We start from the raw sequence: 21,832 nt of genomic DNA, 5'->3' as shown, positions 1-21,832 counted from the left end.
TGTGATTTGTAATGTGGATGTTGCCAATATAGTTCAACCAGCAGATAAGGAGAAGGTGCATTGAATGCAGCTGCTGGGCTTTTTGAGCGTAGCACTTTTAAAACAGAAATGTGACTTAACTTAGTTCTGTGGAGTTATATGGCCTCTCTAATGCATCTGAAAACGTGAAAAGAATTTTCCCATTGCTTCTACCTTCCCTTCTTTCTCTCTGACACATGTACACACCCTTCCATCTAGATGGGGATTTTGTTCAGCAAGCACAATACCAGCTTTTATCCTAGCATCACTTTTTATTCTTTTTCCCTCTAGGATATTGAGTCACTGATGTCGGAGGGAAACAAATCACGAACAGTTGCTGCAACCAACATGAATGAAGAAAGCAGCCGCTCTCATGCTGTCTTCAATATTATAGTGACTCAGACACTTTATGACTTGCATTCTGGTGTATGTATTTCTGTTGATTAATTTATGGAGTTGTGGTGAATTCTCTTCTCCTCCTCTTCCACATACGTTATCTGCTTAGCTGTGCTTCTACCTTTAATGCCACGGGGTCCAGTTATCAAAGTAATACTGGCAAGAGAACCCTGGAAGACCAAGGAAGCACAATAGATAAAGCAAACGGATCACTTTTTAAGATATTCTTGCCACCATGAAACCTGTTTTAGGTCTTAAGCATTGCTGAAGTTGATATGTTTTAATGGCATTCTCTGCCAGTAAGTTTGTTGTTGTTACCATACAGCTGATTCTGGTTCATTAGTGCTTTGTCCCTTTCCTATAAAATAGATGAGTGACTCTTAGAGCTATAAAACCTGTGATGATTCCTCCGTCTCTCATATCTTGAAATTGATCCTTAAACCCAAATTATTATAAAGAACAGTGTTTCGTGGTGCCGATGTCGGACACGTTAGCACTTTGTGCTGGTGTTTCTTAGCTGTTGTTCTCCCATGTCTCATCTGTGCAGAATTCTGGAGAGAAGGTCAGCAAGGTCAGTCTGGTGGATTTGGCTGGGAGCGAGAGAGTGTCCAAAACGGGAGCTGCAGGAGAACGTCTGAAGGAAGGCAGCAACATAAACAAGTAAGGCATTGGTGTACACATGTTACAGAGCTTAATCTTGTAAGAATTGCTGTTGTTTCTTTGGCCTCCTCTCTTGGTGTGCTTGTCAGAAGTCAATTCAAATGATAGACTTCATCAGAAGTGGTTTGATACGGCTTTTCCAGCTGCTCTTTGCTAAACATCATGTATTTCCTTACATTGGCGTAGAGACCCTGATTCATACTTGACTCAGATGAGGGCTGCATGGAAAAGTGACGGCACCTCTCTTTAATTAAACATACACCTTTTGTGATTCGTGTATACACCCTGTCCCCGGGCTCCTGTGTTTGTCTCATCATCCGCTCAAGGAAGAATGCAAAGTTGCAGAGTTGAATGGCTTTGTTCCAACACGTTTTAAACTATGTAAGAGTATAATTCCCAGACCAGAATGAATCTGTTAGTTTAGCATTGCCTTGGGAATTTGTACTCAAGCTATGACAAGTTTCAAGGCACTTTTTTTTTTTTATTGTAATTACCGTGTTATTGCCCAAAAGCAAGAATTTACCACTCTACTACCACTGCCTTAAGTATACTAATTTTCCTGGGAAAGTAAAGAGTTTAACTGTTTCATTGAAAACTGCTACTTTTCCAGTTTCATTTTAAATGCTACAAAATTGTATTTTAACTTAACAATGATAGCATGAAGTGTGTTTGAACAGCATTCTTACTTAAAATGATTTTAAAATGACCTTATTTTAGAGTTTGAATATCTCTGCTCTTTCTAGCTTAATTTCTAATTTACTTTGTGTATAATGCATCACACTGATAGCCATGCTGGCGTAGTCCTTGTGAAGTAAAATGATGTGGCTCTGTGTGCCTAATGGCAGGTATTGTACTTTTACCCCACAGGGTAAAGTCACTAGTTAAATGCAGATTGCTTTTACTGGAAACTGTATATTTGTGTTTTGCATAAACAAAGGTAAAATTAAATGCTTCTTTCTAATTCTTAGGAAAAAAATAAGATGCAAACTCTCTCATCAGCTATTAACAAACTGCAAGTGTAGCTGTAGATAGCAAAAACTTCCTTTTTTATTTTTTTTTTCTGTACTAGGGTAGTTACATTTAGTGTTAAACTTCTACAGTGTTAATGCAGTGGGGGAAGGTTGTTTTGTTTCTTCTGAATCTCTTTGGCAATACAGGACTTAAGATGCAAGCACCAAACTCATCTGCAAAAGAGATTTTAAAAGTGGAAAGCTCTACATTTTCCCATTAATTAAGTTATTACATGGTATAAATCTGTATTACTTAGTCCATTTATTAAGCATTCCCTATTTGAAATCTTTTTTTGACCTGGTATGCAGAAGAGAATTCGTAGTGCTGTGTTTGGTGTCTTCTGTTAGAATTTTGCTGCTACTTTGAGCTTTAATGAAATCTGGCTTGTTCTGGAAGCCTCAAAATTGTTATACATGTTTTATCAGAGTAGTTCTTCAGAGAATGTTGTGTATGATCTTCATGTGGGTGTGATACGCATTATTCATTAGGCAAAGGCAAAAATCTTTTCTGGAGTCATACAGTACACTTAAACCATACACCTTAATATGTCAGCTCCTTTTATTATTTTTTATTCTTTTATAAAAAAGCAGTAAATTGAGTCGGTATCATGTGCTACACTTGATGGGATCATAATGGAGCCGCTGAAATTGACTGGCAAATAGATTTGCTACTTGCACCGTGTTTGCTATGTTCCATTGCCATCAAGAGGACTGTGGAAATAGCATACCTGTTTTGTGTTTGCAAGGCAGAGGAAATGTACACTCATCTGTGCATACCAGAATTCCCTAGTGTGACATTCAGTCTCTGCAGGTTTCTCTGTTCTTCGTTTTCTGTGTGAAGCCTGGCTAATGCTCTGGTAGCTGCCATTTCCGTCCAGCAACCCAACCTGTTTTAAATGCCCCTTCCTATCTTTGGCTCAGCATGTTACAGAGGGAAGGTGACAGATTGCTCTCCCACTCACTGAAACAACAGAGATTTGTGTCCTGTTGTTGTCTTCACAGAGTTGTAAGAAAGATTACTTCTGTTGTTCTCAGAGCTTGATGCAGAATTGTCTTGGTGAAGGTGCTGGGCTTCTGCTCGCTCTTATCCAGGTTTTTGGGGGACCTGCCATACCTTGCAGGAAAGCTGGATGTGCTTGTTCCTTCCCAGGATGTGCTAGTTCCCATACCTAGTATAGAAATGCAGGTGCTTAACAACTCTCTGTGGTGTAGTCAAAGAATTTCTAGAATACAGTAGTAGGAGGAAGCAGGATAAACAAGCTGTCAATTAGTGGCTAAGAAAAATACTTTCTGTGAGCAGTCTGCAATTTTAACTCTGATGAGTAAAATCAGAGCTGTTGTCATTTTGTCTTGAGAATGCAAAAAAGAAACCTTTAGAAGGTAGGTGGGGGGAAGGAATGCATTGGGACAGGTCTGGCTCTAAGCTGACTGTAGGGAGGGGGTTTGTATTCAGAGTTAACGAGTAGAAAGATGGAATCTGTGCATTGAATAATTTGGCTGTAAATTGTACAGAAGTGGCTCGACTGGGAATTATTCAGGGACAGAGGTGTTCCCTGCAGTGGGAAAACACCACTTGCCTTCATATGCTGCTGAGCTTCCCCTGTCCCCACTAGCGAGGGCGGCCTGTTCATGCCTGAGGATCAGGGACAAGGAGAACAGAAAGGGTGCAGAAATGGCACATGCTCTGGCACCACGTAAGTCCGTTCTGCTGCTTCTGAGCTACCTCAGACTGCTGTGAGCTATGGGCTTGGGTTGATTCATTATATAAGTGGTGTGAGATAGGATCAAAGGAATGACGGATCTCTGATGCATCATTTAGCATGAAGAAAAGCAGCTGATGAGTCCTGTAATTATTTTGTTGGGCAGCCATTTCTTTTACTGCTTTCCTCAAAGTCTCTAAGTGGCTTTGTATTATGAAATCTTAAGCAGAGTACGTAAATGACTCCAGTTTGGCTTTTATTGCAGATGTTAACAGTCTTAAAATCAGTATAAGGAGGATAAATTATATCACATCTTTTAATAATGTGTTAATAAACTGTAGTTTATAATTTCCTGTTCATTAAAATACAGTGCAAATAACTCAAATTGGTGTTGCAGTACTGTTGGGAAATACTTTTCAGTGATACACCTTTTCGAATCTCTGTTCTTCCCATCACCCTTCTGACTGTCCTGTTCTTCCAGCTTTGGCTTTCACATTTCCCCTCATTTAAAGAGGGAAAGAGGAATCAGAGGAAAATAATCCAGGGTGATTTTAACTTTATGCTCTTTGAAAGTGGACTCCATTGGGATTATGCTGGTGGTGATTTTCCCTGGTGCTGTAGGAGGTTGCTATGGAGCAGCATTACAGCATTTTACTCTTTGTTCTCACATGGTTAGCGCGCTGTCATGTCCATCTGTGGAGATGGGAGATTGGAGGCAAGAACCAAGTCTCCCTCCCCATTCTTCCCCCCTTCAAGCTATCAGAGGTTCTTAAGCTTCTGTTTAGGTCAGACCCTAAACTAATTGTCCTTTTTGCTGTGAATTTTTCAGAGGCAAATTGGAAAGTTATTGTATAGACATGTTTACAAAACAGGGTGCTGTCTTGGGAGTAGGATTGCCTAGCCTCTCCTTAAATGTCTTTTTATTCTAATTTTGCTTTCAGGTGTGTGCTATATCTTTATACTGCTTTGGGCTATATGAAGTATGGGAGATCTTTTGTGACGTGTAGTGGTTCTTGTTACCTTACCCTCAGACATCTTCCTTGAAATAGTTTTCTGCAACGTATTTTCCACTTTCAAAGTGTTTTTCTTGAGACACTGGTATTTTCAAGTAGCACTGAGCCCTTGCTAGAAACACATTACAAAGACTGCCTATCAACTGAAATAATACTACTGCTTTGAAAAGTGAAAAGGAGGGGGTGGAACAGTAAAATTAAAGATTTATTTGATTATCTAATTGTGATGCTGCTAAAATTTTCCTTGCTAGTTATAAGGAGTAGCTAGATAATTGGGCATGAGTGTGGTGGACCAGTATGCTCTTGGGCTTCATCGCTGTCTGTTTTAAAACCCTTTAGACATCTATTTAATGTTCTCAGGCTCCTGAACCAGCTCATTATCTTAAACATACTCACCCTAAGAGCCCCAGTGTCACTTAAAATTTACACAGGGTTGTATAACAATTGGATTACATAATGCACAGATTGCCCCTGTTGGTAGGAGTGGTATGTTGTACCAAAATGAATGAGTTATGTGCATTTTCTTCACAATGCTAGAATGGTGTTTGGGATTTGAATGTGTGCTAAGGCACTTGGGGGTCTTTCTCTCTCATGCTAGTACAACATTTCTGTAACCAGGAGATTGCTTGGTCTCTTCCCCTCAATTATTTGTCAACCTATTTGACAGGGAGCCTCCTAATGGGGCTCTTGTGATCAGGCTCAGGCTTCCATTGTCATGGGATGACTGATTAGTTACTGGTTCACCAAACCTTGGCCATAGCTGGCTTCATCTTGAGGGATGCCTTCTTATGGCTGAAGAATTGTTTAATTTTTAGTCTGTTGTTGAGCCAGTGCTTTTAAAACACGGTTCTTAGAGACAGGGGATTCTTGCTGTGCTGCCAACGCTGGCTCTTAACAGTGTTGTGAAGTAGTGTCCAAGATAGAAAGACTTTTAGTCTCTGAGAGAAAAGGTAGATGTGAAAGGCAGTGATACTCCAGGTACTGAAGCATTTTGCTTTACGCTTTTCAAACTTCTTAAATACTTGAATATTTCAACTTAGTCTTCCTGGAACTTGATCTTAGTACCAAATGAGGTGAAACACTGTAGGTCCATATTTGGAAGAAAAATATTGATGACTTTAATAAATAAGTTGTTAGTGGGCTAGCTGATCTTCTGTGGTCATTTCCAACTTATTATTCCATGATATCGTAAAAATTGGATGTGAAATTCTGCAGAGTACAAATTAAACTCTTCAGCAAGACCCCTTTTCTGTGTGTTATTAAATCTATGTTTGGAATATGTGTTAAAGCTGTTCTGTCTTGTGTTTATAGATCGCTTTCAACACTGGGCTTGGTTATATCATCACTTGCTGACCAAGCAGCAGGGAAGGGGAAAAACAAGTTTGTGCCTTACAGAGACTCTGTACTCACTTGGCTTCTCAAGGTAATTAATATTCCATTCGCCCTCTTCACAAGATAGGAGTTTAAAAGTTTGGAGGATCATTGTAGCAGACCTCTGTGTACCTGGACTTTTCATCTGTTTTTGTAAAGAAATGAGCTTAGGAACTCTCTCAGCTCTTAAGTTGTTCCAGGTAACATGGGCAGCTAAGTCTATCTTGTGTTAATTCAATGTAAAGTCCTGTTTGGCTATTTGCAGTTATAGTGGACTCAAAGCTGATTGAGGTGGCTGGAAATGTTTGTAGACCATATTGGTTAGCTTACATCCAGAGTACCGTTCAGTGTCAAAACAGCAAACTTTGTATTTAAAATACCTTTGTAAAGACATTGTGCAGTCTCAGAACAATTTTTAACCCTCAAACTTTCTGTGGATGCACTCTACAGGACAACTTGGGAGGAAACAGCCAAACTGCCATGATAGCCACGATTAGTCCAGCAGCAGACAACTATGAAGAAACACTGTCTACTCTGAGATATGCAGACAGAGCCAAAAGGATAGTTAACCATGCTGTGGTGAATGAAGATCCAAATGCTAGGGTCATCAGAGAATTACGTGAAGAAGTTGAAAAACTGAAAGAACAGCTCTCACAAGCTGAGGTAAAAGTATTCACAGTACAATGTAAACAGAGTTTTCCAAGGAATTGTCCACCTCTGGCTGGAAGACTAGCTTTCTTTTTAAGCCTTGCAAAACGAGGGAATGAAGAGTCTTGCACTTGAAGGGGGGGGGGGGGGTAAAAATTAACCTCGTTTCCTGAAATAAATCTAACATGTTTGCTTATTTTTAATTTCTTCTTAATGACAACATTGTAGTGATGATGACCCTTGTCAGAATAGACCGTTCTTAAAGAACTTCATGTCAAGCAGTAATTGATGCAGCACAGAGTAAGAGCTGGAGTACAGCTTCATTCTGTAGACTTACAAGCAGAATTTATTTTTGTATCAATAGAATGTGTGATTTCATGATGCCAAATGCAGAAATGTGAAAAGTTGTAAATTGGGTATTGGACCACAAAGTAAGTTAACACTATGTAATTGCCACTTACCTTAGATTTATTCTTTTCATTGGAAAGTAAAGCATCAGAGTAGGATAGTTTACTTTGTGATATGTGGAGAAATTAGGCACTGCACTGTAGGAAATTTTTTTTAAGATATTTTCAGGGAAAACACAAAATAGTGGTGGAAAAAGAAGAGTGCTTGAGGATCAGCTTGTGTGCTGTTTAAACTTCAGATTCATTTAAGGACTGGTGTGCATTGTATGAACAGTTTCTTAGAGCCTGAAATGGGAATATCTGTTTTAAGGAAGCCACTAACTTTTTTTTGTAAATAAAAATCTGCTTTAATCCCATATTTTAAATCGGACACATTATTGTAGCAGATTGTTAATTATATTGGCAGACTGTGGCTGAACACAATCAGTAGGAAGGTATCTGAAGTCTTAGGAATTTTTTAAAAAAATTTTTTCTCTTACACTTTTTGCTAAAAAGGGTTATATAGAGTTATAGACCAGACTGTTGAATTGTTATTTGGCAGGGGACTTACTTGAGCCCTTTGCTTTTGTTTCCTATTGTAAAATGAGAAGCCTGTTTTAGCTCCAAAGCATACCTTCCTTCAAAATTAATCAGCAGGGTCAGTCTGAAAGCTTTAATGCAACTCTAGGAATGCTTATGAAACAAAGGTTGAAATGAAAAGCTAAATATCAAGAGGAATTTGTATTTGAAACTCATGTTGGAAGAAAGACTTCACAGTTGAACTTCAGGCAGCTAAGGTTTAAAGCTTTTTAATGTGCAGATATTTCCACACAGGCGCTGAAGCTCGAGTAGCCAGGCACATGGATTTTGCTTGTTCCATTCAACTCTGGAACTGTGTTGAGCTTCAGCTATTTCAGATCCAGACCATTGTCGGTTAATTCTCTCCCCTCCCTTTACCAGTGATCTGTTTCTTCATCTTCTGCCATGAAAACCTGCAGATATAGTTGAAATCTGTAGTGGCTGCATTTCATATGATGTTGCATTATGTGTTCAGTTTCTTTGTGCAAGCAGATGTTGTAGAGGGAAGAGTAGCTGAATGTTTTTGCTAATTTCTGTCTTTTAGGCCATGAAGGCGCCAGAACTGAAGGAGAAATTGGAAGAATCTGAAAAACTAATAAAGGAGCTAACAGTCACCTGGGAAGAAAAGCTAAGGAAAACAGAAGAAATTGCACAGGTATTTCAGTAATTTTGTGGAAGAAAAGACAGATAATTGTGTAGTGCAAGTCAGCTGGATTTCATGGGCTTTAGTGGACTGTGCTGTCTTCCCCACCAGCTGTGTGGAATTCAACTGGATTTTTGTCTTTTTTCCTGGCTTCTGGTTTTGGTTTTTGTTGGGGTTTGTTTGGGTTTTGGCATGTTGTTTTGGTTTGGCGGGGTTTTTTAAGTCTAAATGTGATTTAAAAAAATATAGTTATGTCGTGATATCACTGATAAAAGCTAACATTTATTTTAAAATAAAACATCCAGATATGATTGGGCAGCTCATTTATGACCACAACTTCCCTTTTTTTCCAAGAAAATTAAGAATTACAAAAGGATTAGAATTTTGAATACTGTTTGTTTCTTTTGCTTTTAGTGACTTCTAAATGGGAGAAGGAAAATGTGTGTGTGTATTCACTAATGTTTGTTCATTATTATTGTACTTTAAATAAGACTTCTGCATTCCAGTGTACTTTGTCACCATTTCCACACTGTAGTCCTAACGTTCCAGAAGCACGCTTTCGTGCAACTACTGTTTAAATTAAAATAATAATAAAAAAGCTGGGGGAAGAAACCTAGCCAGCCAAAAACCCCCAAACTGCAGCAAAGCAAAAGACACGTGTGATCGAGTTGATTCTTTAGCTGAGTTAGTAATGATAATAATACTGCAAAAGGACAAACCTAAGCTGTGGCATGCTATTTTTGAAGTCCTCTATGATTCTCTCTGAGTAACTGCAGCTGAGACTAGTTTTTAGATAGCAGAGGTTCAGAGCCACACACACAGTGCTACTTACGAGTGGCTCAAAATCTGTAGGGCTGCTTAGGTAACTAAGTTCCACTTCGGGGAAGCAGGTGCTTGAGGATTAAATCTAACTTTTTATTGTTGTGTAAAAATAAATTCTGTTAAACATACGGTACCTAACCAGCCTCTTAAGTTCTGGTTCTGGTGTCAATACAAAAACATACATTCAGCATGTACATCTTCAGCTTCAGTTGCTCTGCTTTCATTTACGTCCTCTACTTGTCTCCATGTACTGCAGCAGGCAGGATTAACCTATTTTTGTGCTTGCAGGAGAGGCAAAGGCAGCTGGAGAGCATGGGAATTTCTCTTGAGTCTTCAGGTATCAAGGTTGGGGATGACAAGTGTTACCTGGTGAACCTGAACGCGGACCCTGCGCTCAATGAGCTTTTGGTTTACTACTTAAAGGTAAGAATGTGAACAGGATGTTTACACAGAATGAAAGGACACTTCTTTATTGTTTTGACTTTCTGGCTCGATTTGTTATTCAGAGGTTAGTTAGGTTTTTAAGACTAGTTGCAGCAAAGTAGGATAGGCCACTTCCTATTGTCTAGGCTTGTGTTCTCCCGTGGCAGTTCAGCTTCATTGTTTTAATTCATCTCCTGATTACCAGCAGTGGGAGAAGTTCTTGGTGTCTGCCAATGTTGAGATGAATTCTAGCTTTTTTGGACAGGATGTGAACAGGATTGCCTTTTGGACTGAGCTTCAAGCGAGAGCCTTGTGTTAAGATACTTCTTTTTGTTAGTGAATTGAGGATTGCTTTAGATATTCAATGAGTTAATCATAGAGAGATGATGTTTAATAGTAATCTGTAAGGGTAAACACAGTCTGAGAGAAAAACTTAAAGGGAAAAAAGCATGCTGTTAAAAATATACAGAAAATTATTTACCTAGAGCCTCTAGTTTTGATACCATTCCATTTACCGTAGTCTTGTGTCAGAAAGAAATAGTGTCAAATACAAACCTAGTAAGTTTGTAGAGAAACTCAAGCTCCTTGTCAAGAAGATACAAAAGAGGATCCTGTCCATTTTTAGTTGCTTTTCTGCTTTAGTGGCTTCTGTATTTGAACAGGAGGAAATAAAGCACTTCTCTAAAAACAGTGAAGTACTTCAGCAGAAATTACAATACAACTTGAAATTATATAGGGATTAGTGAATTAACTGGAGTTACTATATAGATGTTTTCTGAAAGGCAGCTGACTCCATGCACCTTTTTTTACTATCCATGTTGTCCTTGTTATATACAACTGTATGACTTGGCTGTTTTGCTTCATTATTTGCAGTTACTGCTTGTACCCAAACATAGTCTGAGAATAATTTTAAATCATAATTTGTGTCGACTGCTTTACTTTGCTTTATCTAAAGCCATCTGAAGATAAAGTGCAGGGCAGAAGAACAGTTTGTGTGTGATTTTTACAGCCTTCATATCTGTCTTCATATCTGCTGTGCCACTATTTCTGCTCTATAGAAGTGCTTAGCAAAGGAAAGTAGATAGATTATGCAGTCTCAGTGCTTTAGCTAATATTTTCTTAGCTAAATAAACAGTGATAGTTTGCTTGTCTCTTAGTAACAGATTATTTTCTAGGATCACACAAGAGTTGGTGCAGATACCTCTCAGGATATACAGCTCTTTGGTATAGGAATCCAACCAGAACACTGTGAGATTGATATCGCTTTAGGTGGAGAAGTTACACTCACACCAAAAGAAAATGCAAGGTAAGAAAGATCATCAGCACTTGGCAGTGAAGTGTTTTTCTTTACCAGAAGATAACTTGTGTGCATTTTTATTTACATAGGCAGAAGGGTCTTCGGTTCTGATCAGTGAGTAGCTTCAATATAGATGATTTGAAGCAGATACTTAGAAGGGAAATTTGGTGATAAAACTGAGATTTCCCCACATGTGTACACCGCCACGCACCCACGCTGCAGCATAACAGGCCATCAGTGGTTTGACTCAGAGTAAACCATTGCAAGAAGCTTATCAGTGGGAATGAGGGACCATTCCTTGTGTGCATCTTGGGTGGTAAGGAGGTCACTGAGATGCTGCTGGCTATCCAGACCCATGAGATGAGGTAGCCAGCTGCGTATTAAGGGTAAACTACCTCATGAGTAGTCTGTATTGTAAAGCTCAGGATGCTGTGAGAAAGAGGTGTGTTAAAGATCTGAGGATCTTTAAATTATTTTCTAAATCTTTAATTACTTTCGTGTCTAGTAAATATGTAGCATGATTTCACATTTGTCTTTTTGTTTCTATTTCTATATTTTAATTATTTGTCATTTTGGGGACACAGCTGCTTCTTGGGTGTAATTGTCGATGTCTTTGTCACTTCATCTCCAATGGCATGTAATAAGCAGTACCTAGTTAATAGTCATGCTGCTTGACTGAAATGTGAATATTTAAATAATATACAGTATTAGAATGTGAAACAAAAATTTGATACACAAGTTTTATAAAATCCTCTCTTTTGTTCTGCCTTCAGTAAAATACTTCTTGGCATTTGCATTTTTCTTCTGCAGCCTGAAGTACAAAATCTCAAACAGATGGGATTCAGACTTGTGGTGATAGAGTTACTGTACTGGAAATCAGTCATTTTGACTGGCATGAACAAAGGCACATGTTAGTGGAGGCAAAAAACCACACTTTGCCTGATCTGCGATGTTTAAGTAGCTGTTCTTAAAATACAAGTGTCAACAGTAATTGAGATACCAGAATTTCATACAACCCTCCCCTGCTCCCTCCTCCCCCCCCAAAAAAAAAATCTGGGTTGAAATCAAATGCTTACATGTTTGGATTGACATACTTGAGAGAGTCAGCCTAATACAGAACAGTGCATCTGAAAAGTTGGGGGTTTTTTTCATTTTTCCCTTCCAAATGACATGTTCTGTTTTGTGACTTGCATATGCAAGCTGTTCAGCCGCTCCATTTTTCCCATTTTGTGACTGAAACTTAAATGCAAAGAGACCTAAATGCAAATATAGCAGTGTGTACCAGATGTTGGCAAAAATAGACCCTTGTTAATATCAGACTCCATTTGTTGAAAGAATGAAACTTGGATCTAAGGGTCTTTTCTTATGCTTGAATGCTGAATACATTAACAGTATGTTCTATGACTCTATGTTGACTAACTTATATCTTGAAGAGCTTTATGGGTAGGATTTGCATGCACCCAGGTTTACAGACTGTTTATATGAAACAGGCAGTGACCCAGTTTGAGAAATGGACATTTAAAGAAAAACTGTTCAACTAAAAGCAACTTTGTGTGTTTATTGAATGAAGAGCTGTACCAGGCCCAGCTGGAGGGGAAAGGTGCTTTGAGTTTAGTTGTGGCACAAATCAGACCAGTAACTTTTTCATTGATTGCTTAATGAGAGCTTGGCAGGCTTGTGCATCATATTTGCCAGGGGGGTTGGACCCGATGATCTCTCGAGGTCCCTTCCAACCTCTATGATTCTATGATACAAATCATTGTCTGTAGATGGGAGAAAGAGTAGATCTTGCAGTCAGTTTTCAACTTTTTAGAGTTCACTGAAGTTGTGTTTTCTTTCAGATCCTGTGTAAATGGTGCACTGGTGTGTTCTGTCACTCAGCTGTGGCATGGAGATAGAATACTATGGGGAAACAACCACTTTTTTAGGTAATAGCTGGTATTTACATTCCAGCCTCTTAATGTTCAGCTTGCTTTTTTTTTCCCCTTCCACTGTTCTGCATAAACTTTCTAGTGACTGAATATCCATTTTTACACAGAATCAATTTACCAAAGAGAAAACGACGAGATTGGCTGAAAGACCTGGAGAAAGAAACTTCCTTAGGAGAGCATGATCTTGATGCAGCCAGTGAAGCTTCTTCAGAACCAGACTACAACTATGAGTTCGCCCAAATGGAAGTTATCATGAAGACACTGAACAGTAACGGTAAGGCAGCTGCAAAGGGAAAATGCTCTTTTGGATTGCCTAACTAATTCAGGATGGAACTTAATTTCTGGGTAAAACAAGTGTGGTACACTTGCTGCAGGGACCTTTGGAGCATTTTTAGGAAAAGATAATATACAGAAACTATGTTAGAGGAGGGGGGTGTGCGTGTGTGTGTCTATATATATATATATATAGAAAGAGAGAGAGACACACACACATATATATATATATAGACACACACACACATATGTGCACCCACACAAGTTAGTAGTTGGTTTTCACCGTGTCACACAGTTTTACCTGTACATCTGCTGTTGTTTATTGTGCAGCTGAATTGTGAACATATGCCTGTCAAATCATAATCTAAGTCCTACTACCTTCTTGCTTTAGCAAGTTACTGCAGACAAAAGGGTGCTCCACATAGGGCTCATTTAGTTTGTTCTTTCCTTCTTTACCAAATATTAATGAAACTATTTTAACCTTAGTAGGGCAAACCAACAATCAAATGTTCAGTTAGTGTGGTTTTTAATGCTTAATCATTCTCAATATTTTGTTTAATCTTTGTTAAAATCTATTGTGATGCCTTTTTTTGGGTGCTCTGATAAAATACAGAGTATATATAAAATAATGGTATCATGTATATAAAACAATATGGTGTTTTCATGATTTCCACAAGACAAGTCATAGTTCATATGATACAATATAGTATGAAGAAATGCTGAAACATTTGGTAAACTACTGAATGCATTGTACAGGCTTTTAATACACAAAATTTGAGAGGCAAATACCTTGGGTTTTGGTGACTGACCAAGAAGACACAGCAGATGGTGTTTTATTGCTTTCTGTTCTCCTTTTTCCATGTTTCTGCAGTATTTCTATTGTCTGCTGTGGCTTACTTATTACAGTATTTACTTTTTTCTTGGTTTCCTCTTTAACTTTCTCTGTTTTGCCTTTGAGCACAGCATGACGATTTGACATGCTTGATGCTGTAGCAATAGCTTGCAGGTTTTTTACAGTTTGATTTTAATAGGATTGTTTGTGTGAGCGAGTTACAGGGTCAGGTCATTTAAGTTGATGTGAAATTACTGTTTGATAATGGAGATACTCTCCTTATGGTTCACTCGTACCAGGAGACGAATTTCAGATGAATCTGCCATCCTGGTGGTCTTCAGTGTTGTCATCTCTCGTGAAGATTCTGTTGCCTGTCTTCAGGCCTCAAACCATCCTGTATCTGTGCCAAAACTGGGACAAAGGTTTTGAACTCGTTTGGCTCATGCATGAGGCTGCTGGAGAAATTTGAAAGCATAAATTGAAGCTTGTTCTGCTTGTCACTAACCAGGGATTTGACTAAACTGTAGCAGTCTACAATGAGTCAGTGTTCTTTGAACGGAGGGTCGCGTTTTTTGGGTTCCATGTGGTGTTATCTAAAAAATGGACATGATTCTTCACAGCGTTTCAGTGCCTTTCCATTTTAGTTCAGTATGCTTTTTTGATTGTGGTCTGGGGCAATTTTTGTCTCAGTTGTTTTCTGTGTCTTTGCTCAAGAACAGCCAGCACAGACCTCAGTGTCTCAGCCGAGCTTTCCCCCCTAATGCACAGCAAATGTTCGCAGTCAGACGTTGCACAGTTTCAGAGGCCTCATAACCCAGTTACTTTGCTTCTTGTTTCTTCTGCTCCCTCCCACATGGTGTAGCTGAGCAAAGTGGAGTAGTAAGTTACAATAAAACCCTGACAAAACAAGTGGTAGTGAGGATCACAGGCTGGTCTTTTGATTGAAGTCCAGTAGTGCTTCTGGGTTCTGTTCTTCTCAATCCTAGATCAAAAATACCCAACAAACTGTAAGAAAAAAAAATGTAAGTAGTAAAGCAGCTTTGCTGCAATACCAGTTATTCTTCCTTAAAATGATAAATAAATATGGGTAAGGATAAAGAAAAACTAGATAACTGTGCAGTTAATTCTATCATCCATGCTTTTGAAACCCTGAGAGGGGAGCAATGGGGTGTTCTGAAAGTTTGATTAGATTATTATTTCGTAGGCATGTATGGGATTTTTCTTGCATATCAGTGCTTTGATGTAGCCCAAAGGAAGAGTTTTTGATTTGCCTTTGCTATGGTTTTTTTTTTTTTTCCCTCCTTGATCTAGTTGAGAACAGTAACTCTCTTCAAATAAACAAACAGCCTAGCTTCTCCAGGGTGCAAACACACTTGTTTCTATGGCATGTTACCACTACAACAGTGTCACATACTGCATCCGGCTCCAGAGAAGCTCTAAGGAAAATGTGTAACTTTGAAAACAGATGTAAAGAAAACATCCAGATTATTTCATTCCTTCAGTGTGTTCACTCTCTTTGTGGGGTTCTGTCAGAGGGGCTTTGTGCTGCTAATTTGTGATGCTGGTCAAATACAGAACGCAGCAAAGTTTACTTCAGTCTTCTATATGGTGCAGTGGGCGATTAAACGCCATTAGGTTACGCAGGCCCTCATTAAAGCAAACAAAACCTACAGCTCAGAGTGGTGGTTTTGATGAAAAATAGAAAAAACAGCCTGTGCTACAACCTTCTTCTGACTTGCTTAGAAAAAATGCACTTGTGTGAAATCTTAAACAATTTACTCAGCGTTGTTATTATTGGATTAAGAGATTTCAGATGAGAATTAAGTGACTTTGCAGCCAGGTAATAAATGCTGTTCATCCTATGGAAAAAGTAGATTCTTCTAGTTCAGTGCTAACATCCTAACAATTTGCTGAGGATTAACTGCAAATGAATGGTCTTCTCAGGGCCATTGAACTCCAGTCACATAAATATATAAAGGATTGGGACTTTTAACACTGTATGGAAGTTGCTGTGTGTTTGGCAGGCACTGGGTAGAATCTTCCCTAATTTATTTGATTTTGCATGAGAAATCCCAAATTGGGGAATACGGTGTTTAAATCTAACTTAAACACTATTGTAGTTCTTCTGAATTGTGAAAAACTGGACTGTGTATTTTTCATCTTCTAACTAGACGGTTTATAATTCACATGTTTTGCCTTTTCACTCTGAAAGGCTTGAGAGTTTCTGTGTAAATTTTTTCAGCAGTTAAATTGAATGGTTTTCTGAGCATAAATTTACTTCTTGCATTTCAGTGCAAGCATAACCCACCTTCTTTTTTCCTCAAACAGTAGTGGATTTCATTGAAAATGGGAATTTTTAGACTAGGGTCTTGCATCTTGTTCCAAATATTTTCCATAGTATAATTTGATCATGTGGTGGTTATGATGCTGTAAATCTAGAAGGCCGGAAAGATTGCCTTTATTAAGGAAGTCTGCTCCCTGAACTAGGAGCTGGTCTTTGAGCAGTTTAGGAAGGTCTCGTCTTAATGAGTCAGCCTTAGATTCATTTCCTGTGTTTGCAAACACAATAGAGGGCTTTTAATTTCTTCCATGCCTCTTCTCTATCTTTTGCATAATACCTCAACCATTCTTACACACAACTAAAACTGTTTTTGGAATTATGCAGTAAAACCTATGCATGTGAAGGTAACTGGTATTACCTGGAGGAGTTAGGACGATAATGATGATCAACATTAATAACTTGGTTTGTTATTAGAACTTGGGTCAGTCAATTGTTTTTGTCATGCTGTCAGTTTAAAAGCTAAAAATAGCTAACTTTCTGAGCATGTCATGTACTAAAAAGCAGTATTTCTGGTTACTTGTATGGATCACACTTTTGCTATTTGGCTGCTATTTACACAGATCGATTTTTACCTTTGTGCTTTATAATTACCATCGTGGTGGTATTTTATGATGCCGTTGTGTGAAGCCAGTGATTTCTTCCATGGATAAGGCAAGGGCCACAGTAACAACTTGCAGCACTGTTTGTTTTCTTCTAAAAATAAGGAAGCGCTTTACATCAATCTTAATATTTAAAAAAAAAAAAAAGATGCTGAGAGTTAAGTACAAAGCCTCTGTAACAGAACTCTGAACTCCATTAGAAGAGGGGTGGCCAGCAGGGACAGGGAGGTGATTGTCCCTCTCCACTCTGCCCTCATGAGGCCCCATCTGGAGTACTGTGTCCAGATCTGGGGCCCCCAATACAAGAAAGATGTAGAACTGTTGGAGAGGGCTCAGAGAAGGGCCACGAAGATGATTAGAGGGCTGGAGCACCTGCCCTATGAAGAGAGGCTGAGGGAGCTGGGCTTGTTCAGCCTGGAGAAGAGAAGGCTGCAGGGGGACCTCATTACAGCCTTCCAGTACCTGAAGGGAGCTTATAAGCAGGAGGAGATTCGACTTTTTAAAAGGATAGACAATGGCAGGACAAGGGGGAATGGATTAAAGCTAAAAGAAGGAAGGTTTAGATTAGATATTAGGGGGAAGCTTTTTACAGAAAGAGTGGTGAGGTGCTGGAACAGGCTGCCCAGAGAAGTAGTGGATGCCCTGTCCCTGGAAGTGTTCAAGGCCAGGTTGGATGGGGCCCTGGGCAGCCTTGTGTAGATCCAGGCCTGAGGTTGGTGGCCCTGCCTGTGGCACGGGGGTTGGAGCTCTATGATCCTTGGGGTCTCTTCCAACCCAGACCATTCTATGATTCTATGATCCTGTTTGCTTCTATGACATTCATGATAGGAAGGATTTGTTACATGAAGAGATTTGCCTCAGTGGCCTTGTATGTTAAAATTGCAGACGTTGAGTTGGTTTATCTTCAGCAAAATTAGTCTCAGTAGCTCCAGATCTAAGTTAGTTGCTATAGACTACTAAATACAGTAATGCTGCACTGGTTTGTGAAGATACAGGGGACGTGATTTTTTGGAGAGAGTATTAGAGGTGTTATGGTGACCAATATGCTCTACTAGGGATGAAGACCTTACAGAACCTTTTATGTGAATCGTGTTCCATGCTATCGTAACCCACATTCTGTTTCACATGTCATTGTAGTATCAGGAAAACTTGTACAAAATCTTACAAGAACTGGATTTTGGTACTGCAGGCAAGATGGTTCATAACTAAACCATACTGGTGTGTTTTTGGGGTGGTTTGTTTTCAGGTTGGTGGTTGGTTTTGGGTTTATTTTGGAGAAGGACACCTCTAGTTCCAAAGTGGGACAGTGTAATTAAATATAGGCTTATTTTTCTCCCTCCTTTGTGACAGATTGACATCCTTAAAAGTCACAGTAGTTCTTTAAAACCAGGAGTAGATACATGAATATTTCTTTAATTTGAATGTAATTTAGGTTTGACCATAGCTGATTGGCACAAGCAGTTGTTGTTTCAGGGTAGGGTATCCAAATACTGTTCTGGGTCGATGCTGAGGTGTAATGGGGTTTGTAAAGCTAAATGTGAAGTCCCCTCCAGGACGTACTTTGCTTAGTGCTGTGAAGCACAGTGACACAATGCGACGTGTGACTAGTCACAGCAATGAGTCTTGGTTTTCATCTGCCGCTCTCCAGCGTGTTTCTTTCTCTACCAAAATGGAGAAAGTAAATTGCTTTTTACTTCCTTATGTTGTTTCCTTCTCCTGTTAACATCATCTTCCCTTGCATTTTGCTTTGTTCTCTTCTTACTAATTTGTTCCTTTTTCCATCTGTTTGTTTCCCCTACTGGGATTCTGGAACATAATACAATAGACCAGGGTCTTAACCACTGTTATAGCCTCTTTGCATGCTATATTTTTGTCATGTTTAGATTTATTTAGCTAATGCAGTATTTATTATTTTGGCTTTTGTTTTGGATGGCAATGGCCACCTTTCTTGAAAATGCTGTGAGACATGGTGATTGCTGTTACCAAATAAAATTGGTGAGTGTGCTGTAATGCTGAAATGGCCTTTTCTCACTTTATTAAGGTGTGGGATTTTTTTTCTTTCAGACCCTGTGCAAAATGTGGTGCAGATCTTGGAGAAGCAGTACTTGGAAGAGAAGCGGAATGCCCTTGAGGAGCAGCGGCTGATGTATGAGCGCGAGTTAGAGGTGTTGCGGCAGCAGCTCTCTCCGGAAAGGCAGCATCAGCATGGCAGCGACAGACTCTCCTATACTGCTCAGACTGCACAGCAGAAAGTAAATCTCTGGACAGAAGAGAGGTGAGAATACTGGAGTTAAAACAAAGGAATTAATAACAACTACAAAAGCTTAAAGGTGGATCTTGAGCCATCTATGAGAAGCTGATTTTTTGGTAGACTTACATACAGTACAAGATATACCTACACTAAAATGTTAGGATTTTATGTAGGAAGAGGTTCTGATGTGTACATGAAGTTGCTGTTTTATTTAACATAATTTTATTGGTCAGCATTATAGCATTTTGTAATTGTTTCATTGGTTTTTTTTAACTAGAAAAGTGCATCTGAAATGTTTGCTTGAGCAGTTAAGTTCCTTCTGAAAGGAAAGGATAGAGGTAAATTTGTCGATTAAGGAGTCTGCTAAGGGGTACTGTGTGTTGAGAGTATGCAGTGAGAGTGTGGTATGTTGCAATCTAAAATCCGTAAAAAATACAGGCTCCTTAATTGTTGTATGTGTGTGTTTCTAAAAGTGAGCCCAGCTTTAGAAGGGAATTGCCATGTATTTGAGAAATGTGGAATGGCCAAATGGGGTATGTGTGAGCTGTTTGGGAAGGAAAAGTCTTGCTGTGCATGAGGTGACCAGACCTCTTCTCATGTGCTAGGCTATTTATTCCTCTGCATTCAGCCTTGGTGAAACATCATCAGAAAGACAGCCAAAATTGTCTTGCAGCTTTCAAATTCAGAGTGTTACAGCAGCACAGATCCTGGTTTAGGTTTTTTGCAAGGTTTTTGCAAAAGGTTTTAGGTTTTTGCCCAGTATGGCCTAGGAAACCCCCTAAACAAGTTAACTGTTGACCCACTCACTAGTGATGATTAGAATGTTTTTCATGGCAAATACAGAGTGAAGTAGGGCTGTGTTTCAACTTTGATTAAAATAATTGTTTGCCCCTGCAAGAGCTAAAAACAGAACTATTTGGAACTGAATGTAAAGCATGGCAGAGTCATAGTTGGGATTTGCAGGCTCTCTTAGGACTGCAGGAGGAGTGCAAAATAAGAAACAAACCAGGTGGAATTATTGCTATTCAGAACTACCGTGAGCACAGCAAGGCCATCAAGAAATCATCCCTCACCCGTTTCAATAGCAGAGATGAGAACTGAGCTTACTGGCAGCAAGGGAAGCAATGTCTCTAAACAGATGCAGCAGAAGGGAAGAGGAAGGAGCAAAAGACTTGACTGTCATTGAGAGCTGAGAGGGGAAAAAAAATAATTGATAGTCTTAAAATTAACCAACCCCTATAGCAATTAATGGCCTGAAAAAATTTTGTTAGCATTCTCTTCTCAGTAGTTGTTAGACATTTCTTAGGGGGAACTAGGCTTTGAACAAGCATTTTTGCCTCTGGATTTCATGTGTGAATGCTTTATTCTAGCTAACTGTAGGACTACTTGAAGACTGTACTTTGCTTCATTGTGAAAAAGGAGAACAAATGCTCTTTGTAGTGATCAGTAAAGAAATCTGATCATGGTTTGATGGCACTGCCATTGAATAAGCAGCTTTCTGCAGGAACTAATCAGTCCTCCAGAAGATCCTATTAGATACACTTTTGATTTATTTCTAGTTGTAGATTATGTTTGGCTTCTGAAAAAATGGGAAAAAAATTGAATCTTCATAAACAATGAAAGCAGGAAAAAAACCCTTTGAGGTATTTCTACTGTAAAAGCATGACAACATGCTGCTGAGATGTTTACCAGCCACATCACCAGAGGGCAAGAAATACAGGAAAAAATGGGAAAGCAGGATGTGAAGAACAAGCAAAAGAGCTTTAAGTGTCTGGATTGCATGGGATTGGATTAGTGGAGTTTCAGCTGTCACTTTGTTGCCATTGCAAATGAATCTGAGCCCTACTGGATCGGCCAGCAAAATGAATTTGATAGATGTCTGACTTGGGCACGTGGTGGTGTCTGAACATACTGCAGAGGTTATTCTGGCTTTATGCTGACTATGGAAAGACAGGCGATTGCTGACCTGGTGTCAAAACCTGTTGGCAGAAAGTCAACTCTTTGCAACTTTGAACAAATCTAATTTGTATGGGTTGAGGAGGGGTGGTGGTGCACTGGAACAGAGGTTTAGTTCAGGGTGCTCTGTACCTGGCATTGGAAATCCCAGAGACTTGCAATGACACCTTGTAGGTGTCAGATGAAAGCTTCTGTTAGTGTTTGACTTATTTCAGTACTTCATGCTTGGTGGTTTCAGTTACCCAGTTAATATCCTGATGGAGCTTGTCATGTTTTGTGTAGTAAGAATTAAGAAGTCTCACCTGAAACATGAGGTAGGGTTTTTTTGCTTAAATTTGTGGAAGGGTGCTAGTACATTTTTATACAGAAAAATACAGCTGTAGTGAGAACTACCATAATTGGTTGAGTTACACACAAGTCCTCCTTCTAGTCTTAAACCATGCCTTTCTCAAGAATCTAGCTGAGAAAAGATTGGTGTGGGAGCCTCCCCACAAAGTTCACCAGATGCCAGTTTCCCAGATCACAGAAGGGCCAGTCTGTAGCTGAATCCCGTGGCTCTGACTGCACTTACAGAGCAAAGCTGCCTCCTGTTTCCCAAGCCAGGCAGCTGTCTCGCAGTGGTCGCAGGTGCAAAGCGCTCTCAGTATTAAAAACTATTTAGTGTGAGTAATGCTCAACTCTAC

General features: G+C 39.3%; 1 protein-coding gene across 2 annotated transcripts in view; it reads left to right on the top strand.

Moving 5' to 3' along the window:
* The window catches only part of KIF13A (kinesin family member 13A), a gene marked incomplete at its 5' end in the record, with an annotated part of 113,102 nt that overhangs the window by 62,031 nt on the left and 29,239 nt on the right, over positions 1–21,832 (top strand). For both annotated transcript variants that reach the window (XM_084280572.1, XM_084280571.1), the window contains 10 exons: positions 310–444; positions 962–1,074; positions 6,109–6,220; positions 6,619–6,831; positions 8,326–8,436; positions 9,535–9,669; positions 10,845–10,975; positions 12,808–12,894; positions 13,005–13,171; positions 19,007–19,217. In XM_084280572.1, the coding sequence (XP_084136698.1) occupies positions 310–444; positions 962–1,074; positions 6,109–6,220; positions 6,619–6,831; positions 8,326–8,436; positions 9,535–9,669; positions 10,845–10,975; positions 12,808–12,894; positions 13,005–13,171; positions 19,007–19,217 (1,415 nt within the window). The remainder of the gene's footprint in view (positions 1–309; positions 445–961; positions 1,075–6,108; positions 6,221–6,618; positions 6,832–8,325; positions 8,437–9,534; positions 9,670–10,844; positions 10,976–12,807; positions 12,895–13,004; positions 13,172–19,006; positions 19,218–21,832) is intronic.

Source organism: Gallinula chloropus, assembly GCF_964237585.1.
Source record: "Gallinula chloropus genome assembly, chromosome: 2".
In the NCBI taxonomy this organism is placed as follows: domain Eukaryota; kingdom Metazoa; phylum Chordata; class Aves; order Gruiformes; family Rallidae; genus Gallinula; species Gallinula chloropus.
This window is presented reverse-complemented; position numbering and strand designations above follow the sequence as displayed.